The 9872-nt window shown below is 46.1% G+C and overlaps 1 protein-coding gene across 2 annotated transcripts; it reads left to right on the plus strand.

The window, feature by feature from the left end:
• Positions 1-991: 991 nt before the first annotated feature.
• Positions 992-9120, plus strand: PNP (purine nucleoside phosphorylase). 2 transcript variants are annotated; one of them, XM_074394175.1, is made up of 6 exons: positions 992-1083; positions 3972-4141; positions 6150-6253; positions 6443-6618; positions 6741-6931; positions 8416-9120. In XM_074394175.1, exons 3-6 carry the CDS (start codon positions 6206-6208, stop codon positions 8631-8633), a joined length of 633 nt encoding a protein of 210 aa, XP_074250276.1. In that variant the 5' UTR covers positions 992-1083; positions 3972-4141; positions 6150-6205; the 3' UTR covers positions 8634-9120. The 2 variants fall into 2 exon arrangements, with proteins under 2 accessions (XP_074250276.1, XP_003935843.1); XM_003935794.4 differs by lacking the exon at positions 992-1083 and adding an exon at positions 1433-1600.
• The last annotated feature ends 752 nt before the right edge of the window (positions 9121-9872 follow it).

Genomic DNA, 9872 nt, shown 5'->3' on the forward strand with positions numbered 1-9872 from the left:
TAGCACTGGTGCATAGTTGATGCTCAATAAATATTTGTTAAATGAATGAGAAAAACAGGATTGGAAAATAATGGCTGGCCACGAAAGGGGGAAAAATGACAAGCAGAAAAGATTAGAGTTTAAGCCGGGTGCGGTGGCTCATGCCTGTAATCCTAGCACTTTGGAAGGCCCAGGTGGATGGATCACCTGAGGTCAGGAGTTCAAGACTAGCCTGGCCATCATGGTGAAACCCATCTTAAAAAAAAAAAAATCTGGCCGGGCGCGGTGGCTCAAGCCTGTAATCCCAGCACTTTGGGAGACCGAGGCGGGTGGATCACAAGGTCAAGAGATCGAGACCATATTGGTCAACAAGGTGAAACCCCGTCTCTACTAAAAATACAAAAAATTAGCTGGGCATGGTGGTGCGTGCCTGTAATCCCAGCTACTCAGGAGGCTGAGACAGGAGAATTGCCTGAACCTAGGAGGCGGAGGTTGCGGTGAGCCGAGATCGCGCCATTGCACTCCAGCCTGGGTAACAAGAGTGAAACTCTGTCTCAAAAAATTAAATACATACATACATACATACATACATAACAATAATAAATAAAATTAATTAATTAAAGAAAAGATTAGAGTTTGGAGGAGGGAAGAGGTGGAGGATTCCAATAGCTAAGCAAAGTTCATTGATTTGTGATTTGATGTGAGGTTGGTTAATTTGTAAATCTAGGGAGAAGAAATAGTTGTATTCTACCAAAGACCCGAAATGTTATATTATGGTACCTGTGTATCCTGATACCAGAATTTTCATCTCGGGAGGAGTCCTCTAATTATCTGAATTGATTGGATCAGTATTTCGTAGATGTAGGGATCATGTGCGTCCCTCCTTACCCAGCAAATCCATCCTCATTCTTTCTGTCGGTATCTAGGACCCAGAAATTCTTGCCCGAGAACTTTTGCTTCTCCCGGTCTGGGCTTGGATGTGCTCTTCTAAACCAGTAACCTCCAAGTCAGCAGTGTTGCCAGGGGCGACCCAGCTTCCCTCATCCAGGGAGCAACTCAGACACAGGCTTGCTTCATTTTTATTCCGGGGTTGTACAATCTAAGGTTTGAATTTTTTTCTTTTCAAATCTCTCACTGTTTGCTATTGACACAGCCAGAATGAGGTTTGCAGGAAGACGGTTGGGGGCTCTCCTCCCTACTTCTAGCCCTGTTTCCTCAAAGGCCTCCTTGCTGGGAACTCCTGCCCTGCGGACCCAAATGGGTACGGAGATGAAATACTGGGTGCGCCCCGCCACCTCCCTCACCCCCCTACCCGCGCCGGGGGAGAAGGTTTAGGGCTGGGAAGAACTCCGATTAGGTTTACAGCCCAGGCTCAGCCGATTGAATTAGGGTGTGTCACCATGGAGACGTGGCCGGCCCGCGTGCTTGCCTGCCATTGGCTGGGGACTCCAGGGCTGGGCATATAAGCCGGAGCCTAGAACAGTGCGGGAACTGTGCGTACCAGACAGATCTGCAACTTGCTCAGTCCTGCATAGCGGGGCGGATCCGAGCGGATCGGAGCACGCGGGAGCACACCCTAGCAGGCTCATCGACAGGGCGTCTGCGGGACAATGGAGAACGGGTGAGGCAGGAACCAGGCCTAGAGGATCCCTGGGGAGGAGAGGGGGCTGTGAGACCCGGGAACCCGGCACAGTGGGCCCAGAGGGAGTCGGGGGAGGGAACGAGTGCCCTGGGGATGCAGAGAGGCCTGGGACGGAGCCTGGTGTCGGAGGCAAGGCGGCAGAGTCCGGCGCCAGCCGGTGCGGTCTGGGACAGACGCGGGAATCGAGCTGGGGTGGCGCCACCGGAGCAGGAAGGGGGCACTGGTGCGGTCTAAGCTACTCCGGAAAAGGAGCCGTTCGTTGTGCGTTTCCGTGCGTGTGTTAGGGCTATCAGTGGAGAGTGAGCATATATCTATATCTCCCTCACTCCATACCAAGAAGAAGTCTCCTCACCCCCTGCGCTCTTCACAAATTCCCACGCTAGGGTCCAGGTAAAGCTGCAAGGTCCTTTTGCTGCTCAGATTCAGAGTACCTCCTTTAGAGGAAAAATTGCTCACCTTTTTTTGCCAGTTCCACTCCTCCCTTCCGTCTGACTAACTCGGTGGGAACTGAGTCTTAAGTGGAGAAGAAAATCCTTAATTATCAAACTGAGCAACAGTCCTCTGCTCACTTTCCACACCCCACACCTTTGAAAACTCTTCTCTTTGCTTTGGTCCTGGAAATCACAGTCCAAGTGACCTGCTTTAGGCATCACAGTTGCTTTTGCATGCCCAGGGAGCCAGGGTGTTCCTGAGGAGACTGAACAATGAGAAATGCTATGAGTTGTAGCTAGACATGCCCTGTGGCGGCAGCTTCACATATCATTCATTTCCTTTGCACCTTTTGGGGATGCTATTTGATTAACATTTTACCAAATTCATTGCTTCTCTCCATTATCCTGTGGCTCTGTTGACCACCCCGCACCCTACCCTATCCAACTTCTTCCCTGAGGGTAGCCTAGTGTATTGTGCAATCATGTCTGGTTTCCCAGGCTCTGCTTTGGGAGTAAAAAATTTCCTTTGGAAGCTTGGTTAGTTATGTTCAGCTCAGTCACACCTCATTTCCACCTCCGAAGCCAATCTTTGGTCTTCCCAGATGAGTGTGGGAGAACTGGACTTGGAACCCGGAGTAAAGTAACACGGGTTGATTTTTGCTAGTTTCGCGGTTCTGGGTAAGTTCTTGAATGGTAAAGGTCCTCGATAGAGAGAAAGGAAACTGGGAGGAGTCAGGGAGGGGGAAGGACAGGAAGAAGACCACAGGAGGTGGAAAGCGGGAGAAAGGTTCAAATACCGGGAGTAACAGAGCCGTAGGTCTTTGGAGGTTGTTAGCAAGTATTCAGTTCATTTTCAGATGGATCCTATAAGGTAGATGGGGCCAATTCCATTCCCTTGCTTATACTTGAGAAAAGAATTTGAAGCACAAACTACATGCCTAAAAAGACAATATTGGGACTAGAATCTAGGCTGAGTTCTGCTTCCCTCTAGACCAGCAATTCCTAAACCTGGTTTTTGAATCAAAATTACATGGGCTTCAGAATCTGTGTTTTGTTTTGTTTTTTTTATACAGGGTCTTACTCTGTCACCAGGCTGGAGTGCCAGAATCTGCCTTCCTAACAAGCTTCTGATGACAATTTGTGTAGTCAGTGCTGGTTTAGCCTTTGATAACCAGTGCAGTGGACTTGGTCTGCCTTTTTGTACAGTAGTTTATCTAGTTTCTAGTCTGGAATTAGCCTCCTTGTGATCCAGGGAGCTAAGAATGGCACACAGACCTCTACCAGGGGTGTTCCCATTGTGTTTTATTGGTCAAATAATGTAGCCCTTACATCTTTGAGGAAGGAATTGGAGGGATGAGGGTTCAAAAGGAAATTTGAATTTATCCCTTCCTTCATGGTAGTTGGTTTTATTACATTTTCAATGCCTTTAGTCGATAGGTAGGGTAATAAGGAGGACTTTACTAGGCAGTCACCGCCCTCAGGAAGGACTTAATCCAATTTTTTAGTCTCCTTGGGCTTCCTCCTGGCCACACCCTTTTACTCTCCCAATTTGATTATTTCATTGTACTTTCCCGTAGACTCTGGTCCCTTCCTCTCTAAATCTTTATTAAAAGGGGAGGTATTTAACCTGCCAGTGTTCAGTAGATCAACAGTGGAGTTGGGTCTGTTAGTAGAAACAGGCTTTATTAACTTTTGCCAGGCTCTGGAATGGAGGGAGTTTCATATCAGACTTGTAGTGGGCATGATTCAGAAAGAAAGGTGGGTGAATAGATGGGCGAACATAGTATGGCCTCTCCGTCTGTTGTAGCTTCTCCATCCCTGCTGCCTCAGTATACCTGCCAGCCTTTTTGTACCAAAGGTCATTTGTCTATGATGCCCTTGGAATGAGAGCAGAATTCACCTTGATTTTTTCTCCCCAGATACACATACGAAGATTACAAGAACACTGCAGAATGGCTTCTGTCTCACACTAAGCACCGACCTCAAGTGGCAATAATCTGTGGTTCTGGATTAGGAGGTCTGACTGATAAATTAACTCAGGCGCAGGCCTTTGACTACAGTGAAATCCCCAACTTTCCTCGGAGTACAGGTACTGGCAGGCGAAAGTGGGGAAAGGGACTCAGGGATGTTACTGGGATTCTGTGTAACACAACCAAGTGGGCCAGTGTTTCTACTCCTTGACCTATCATTTCACTGAAAACGAATGTTGTAAGAGGAGAAAAGCCCACCATGAGTCAGAATGACTTTAGGAGATTCCTCTAGTAGACATCCCACAAGATGACATCACACAAGGGCATGTGTGTATCAGTGGACAGAGGCTAAGACTTAGAAGAGGGCCAGGTGACAGGGGCCAAGGAAAGGCCAAGGGCCATTTATTTGGTGTACTCGATTTCTCAAATAACTAACTTCTCTTGGGTTATTTATTAATTTTTAAGACTTCGGTCTTTTCCCGGGAGAGTTAAGAATTTTTTTTCAGACCTGTCAACAGGAAAAGACTTTTAATAGCTGGGTTTTTTTTTTTTTTTTTTTTTTAATGTTTTAATAGCTATTTTTTATACCGTTTGAAGCAAGACTAGGAGAGCAGAGGGGGAAGGTGTGGGAAATACTAAGAGAGGGTGTGCAAAGGGCATGCTTCTCTAAGGGAGATAGTAGTGACATTGACTCCACTGGCCACACCTATCCCCAGTGAGAAAGGCACTGCATTGAGTGATAAGTGGATTCGTGTTTTAAGCTTATCAACATGCTTATTTTTTATACTTCTCTTGGGTTTCCTGTGTCAACTCTTTACTACTGTGGTGGCTTTTTTTTTTAAGTTCCTCTGTCTTTGAGAATTCCCCAGCTCTTCCTCTTGCTTCTGGTCTCTCTCCTATTCCCTAAAGGATAGGTTGGCCATCTATTAGAAGAGATTGCCAGATAAGGGAAATGGTAAATATGGCTGTTATGACTGTGGGGAGTTATCTTTGCACTCCCATGAGCCCCTACATGGGCATGTGCTCCCACAGGACTGTTCTGTGGGTCATAAGGAAAGAGACTTGCTTGTGTTCAAATTCAGCCCCTTTTCTCCTTGTTCAGTAGCCTCTTCTTTAGAAAGCCAAAGTATACCATGAGCTCGCTTGCCAGACTGAAGAGGCAGGTAATTAAGTTCAGGCAATATATAAGAATACATGTTTTGAGAACTTGGAAACATTTGAAGAGGTCGATAATTATGCATTCACTGTACTTAATTTTGAAATGGAGTCTCGCTCTGTTGCCCAGGCTGGCATGCAGTGGTGCGATCTCGACTCACTGCAACCTCTGTCTCCCAAGTTCAAGTGATTCTCCCACCTCAGCCTCCCAAGTAGCTGAAATTACAGGCATGCGCCACCACACCTGGCTAATTTTTGCATTTTTAGTAGAGATGGGGTTTCACTGTGTTGACCAGGTTGGTCTCGAACGCTTGACCTTGAGATCTGCCTGCCTCGGCCTCCCAAAGTGCTGGGATTACAGGCATGAGCCACTGCACCTGGTCTGTTTTTTATTTTATTTTTATAGATCTACAGGGGTACAATGCAGTTTTGTTATGTGGGTATACTGCATGTTGGTGAAGTCTGTTCTGCAGTGCAACCATCACCTGAACAGTGATCATTGTACTCTCTAGGTAATTTCTCATCCCCCATCCCCCTCCCGCATTCTCACCTTTCCAAGTCCCTAGTGTCTACTATTTCAGTCTGTAGGTCCATGTGTACACATTTTGTTCCTACTTATGAGTGAGAATATGTGGTACTTAACCCTCCATTTCTGAGTATCTACTTTTTACTCTCTGGCAGTGTGGCTTATATTATCTTGAAATTTCTGTAAAGAGCCCTTCCTTCTTTGTATGTTCATGCTGAACGTCCTTACCCCATATCTCTAATCTCAGGTTGTATTTGTATAATTGTGAGTAATGCCTGGCTCTCCCACCAGACATAAACTCTCTGAAAGCAGAGATAATAACAAGTCTTTTGCTTAATTATTCTCTAACATTTTGAGCAGAGCAAGTAGCTCACAGTAGGTGCTCAGTGGGGATGTGTTACATGAAAATATAATCCCATTCCTTCCTCTTTCTTTTTTGTATACAGTGCCAGGTCATGCTGGCCGACTGGTGTTTGGCTTCCTGAACGGCAGAGCCTGTGTGATGATGCAGGGCAGGTTCCACATGTATGAAGGGTACTCACTCTGGAAGGTAAATCGGGGCATAGGCCGGGCTGGGTCTGGAAGTGGGAGAGAACTATCTGGACTCTTTCATTGCCTAGCTAGCTGGGCTAGGTGGACTTTTTGTCTCCTCCTTCCTTTTCTTTCACAATGTATATCATGCATATCTGTGTAGCTGGATGAATGAAATTTTGTAAAATTCTGATCTTTTGCTTTGAAGGTGACATTCCCAGTGAGGGTGTTCCACCTTCTGGGTGTAGACACCCTGGTGGTCACCAATGCAGCTGGAGGACTGAACCCCAAGTTTGAGGTTGGAGATATCATGCTGATCTGTGACCATATCAACCTACCTGGTTTCTCTGGTCAGAACCCTCTCAGAGGGCCCAATGATGAAAGGTATATATCTTACTTTTTATTTATTTATTTTTTAGGATGAGTAGGACTTAAGGACTTCTCTAGGAGCTGTGGGAGAATTTTTAAAATTCCATTTATGTGAGATCATTCAAACTGTGTCCTAGGTTTGGAGTTCGTTTCCCTGCCATGTCTGATGCCTACGACCGGACTATGAGGCAGAGGGCTCTCAGTACCTGGAAACAAATGGGGGAGCAACGTGAGCTACAGGAAGGCACCTATGTGATGCTGGCAGGCCCCAGCTTTGAGACTGTGGCAGAATGTCGTCTGCTGCAGAAGCTGGGAGCAGACGCTGTTGGTGAGAAGAGGAATTTGACTAGAGGCTTGAAGAGGGAGGGATTTCACAGAATAGAAATGGGAAGGAGAAGGAGGGCGATAACAGGCCTCATTGGATTAAGAGGATCTGAATTCAGGGAACGGTGAATTAAATTGACTTCTTTTTTTTTTTTTTTTTTTTTTTTTTTTTGAGACGGAGTTTTGCTCTTGTTACCCAGGCTGGAGTGCAATGGCGTGATCTCGGCTCACCGCAACCTCCGCCTCCTGGGTTCAGGCAATTCTCCTGCCTCAGCCTCCTGAGTAGCTGGGATTATAGGCACGCACCACCATGCCCAGCTAATTTTTTGTATTTTTAGTAGAGACGGGGTTTCACCATGTTGACTAGGTTGGTCTCGATCTCTCGACCTCGTGATCCACCCGCCTCGGCCTCCCAAAGTGCTGGGATTACAGGCTTGAGCCACCGCGCCCGGCTAATTGACTTCTTAAGATACAAAGTGGTGAGATCTGGTGTTGTAGCAACAAATCTCCCTATGAAGCACCAAGGGGTTAACAGTTGCAGTGCTAATGAATGGCCTATCCATCATTTGATGACTGTTTCTTTTTTTTTTTTTTTTGAGATGATACTCTGTTGCCCAGGCAATCTCAGCTCACTGCAACCTCCGCCTCCCAGGTTCAAGCAATTCTCGTGTCTCCGCCTCCCTAGTAGCTGGGATTACAGCACCACCACACTTGGTTAATTTTCGTATTTTTAGTAGAGATGAGGTTTTACCATGTTGGCTAAGCTGGTCTTGAACTGGTGACCTCAGGTAATCCGCCCATCTCAGTCTCCCAAAGTGCTGGCATTATAGGCATGACCCACTGCACCTGGCCAATTTGATGATCATTTCTAAGAATTCTAAAAAAATTCACTATAGCCACTTTCTGTACCTCTAGCTAGAAGATGGAACTCTATCACTAGGACTGACTTCAAAATTGTCACAAACATAGAAATGAAAGCATTGCATTGGTAATTTTAAGAAATGTGTATTTATTTTAGGCAATACAGAAGAACAACATACCTCAACATAATTTAGCTGCTTCTTTGGATTTGTTTTTATTTTAGGTGGGATCTTGCTCTGTTGCCAAGGCTGGAGTGCAGTGGCACCGTCTTTGGCTCACTGCAGTTCTGACTGCCTGGGCTCCAGCAATGCTCCCACCTGAGCCTCCTGAGTAGCTGGGACCAGAGGCATACACTACCACACCCGGCTAATTTTAATTATTTTTTGAGCCGAGGTCTTGCTACGTTGCCTTGGCTGGTCTGAAACTCCTGGGCTCGGGGTATCCTCCTGCCTTGGCCTTGAAAAGTCCTGGGAGTACAGGTGTGAACCCCACTGTGCCTTGCCATCTTTGGATTTTTTTTTTTTTTTTTTTTGAGATTTTTAATTCTTGTTGAAAGTGAGGCTAAAGGGCAAGGAAAAGAGTTATTTGAGGATCCTGACAGCTGGTTTCCATCTTTCTCGCCATCAGGCATGAGTACGGTCCCAGAGGTCATTGTTGCACGGCACTGTGGGCTTCGAGTCTTTGGCTTCTCACTCATCACTAACAAGGTCGTCTTGGATTATGAAAGCCTGGAGAAGGCCAACCATGAAGAAGTATTAGAGGCTAGCAGACAAGCTGCACAGAAGTTGGAAAGATTTGTCTCCATTCTCATGGCCAGCATTCCACTCCCTGACAAGGCCAGTTGACATGTGCCGGAGTGGTCTGGCGTCTCCCACACGAGATCCAAGTAGCTGCTACCTTCTTTGGCCCCCTACTGGAGTCATGTGCCTCTGTCCTTAGGTTGTAGCAGAAAGGAAAAGATTCCTATCTTTTCCCTTCCCCACTTTCTTCCACCAGACCCTTTTGGTGCCAGATCCTCTTCTCAAAGCTGGGATCACAGGTGTGAACATAGTGAGACTTTGGCACTACAAAATAAAGCTGTTCCCGTTCCTGGTTTTTCTTACACAAGAGCTTGAGCCCATGCCCTACCACGCTTCCGCGAAGATGCCCAGGATTTGACTTGGGCCTTCAAACTTTGCATCTGCTACTAGCTTTTAGAGACGATACATTTCTGGGGGCTCAGTTCTGCCTTATCTAAATCAACAGTGACCAAACAAGAACTAACTCAATACCTCTTGGACTTACTTAATGTCATAATGTAGTCAGAATAAAGAGAAAGATGAAATGATTTCATTTTTTGTGCAACTTGTGTTGGGGCTGGGACACAGGCCAAGATTGTCAAAAGGGGGTGAAATGGCATGTCTTGTGTGATTATCTGCTTCTCAGACAAGTAATTAGGAACTGGGATGAGATAGTATGTGAGTGCAGCAAAGGATGAGGAAGGGCAAAATGATGAAAGGTGGGATGGACATTATGAGACGGTAGGGAAGCATGAACTTCCGGCACTTGATGGCCGCTTCCATCAGGCCAACCCCGCTTCTCTCCCTTGCCTTCCGATTGTTTCGTTTCCTGTCTATTCAATCATATCTGAGTTAGTTCGCTGATAAGCCACTATTCCTTCATTCCCACTTCCTTACCAAAGCCCTATTTATATTTCCTCTTGTTTGCCTTTTCTCTTTTTCTTTAACTTCTGCAACCACATTCTCTATTCTCTCCATTCTGACAGTGCAGTGGCAAACACCTTTCTCTGCTGCCAGCCACTCCATTGTTGACTGGATTCCTGCCAGCCCCAGGCAAACCTGTGAAGTTGATTCATCCTCTGCTTCTCTTTGAGTGTCTCTCTTCTGGGCCCCAGTCTTGTGCTTGGTCAGAACCGTCCTGTGATGCTGCATCCAGGCATTCCCCCATGTTGGCTCATTGCACTGTTATCTTTGCTTTTTCCACTGAACTGAGGTGAATTCCATGGTATGTAAATTCATATTCCTATTTATGTATATGAAGACTTATCTTCATATACATAAATAAGAATTGAGTAAATCTGCTTA

The sequence above is a fragment of the Saimiri boliviensis genome, chromosome 2 (assembly GCF_048565385.1).
Source record: "Saimiri boliviensis isolate mSaiBol1 chromosome 2, mSaiBol1.pri, whole genome shotgun sequence".
Taxonomy (NCBI): Eukaryota; Metazoa; Chordata; class Mammalia; order Primates; family Cebidae; genus Saimiri; species Saimiri boliviensis.

Coding starts and splice junctions, on each gene's coding strand:
- PNP (XM_003935794.4), top strand. Junction 4,142..6,149: donor CAACTTTCCTCGGAGTACAG/GTACTGGCAGGC, acceptor TTTTGTATACAG/TGCCAGGTCATGCTGGCCGA. Junction 6,932..8,415: donor GCTGGGAGCAGACGCTGTTG/GTGAGAAGAGGA, acceptor TCTCGCCATCAG/GCATGAGTACGGTCCCAGAG.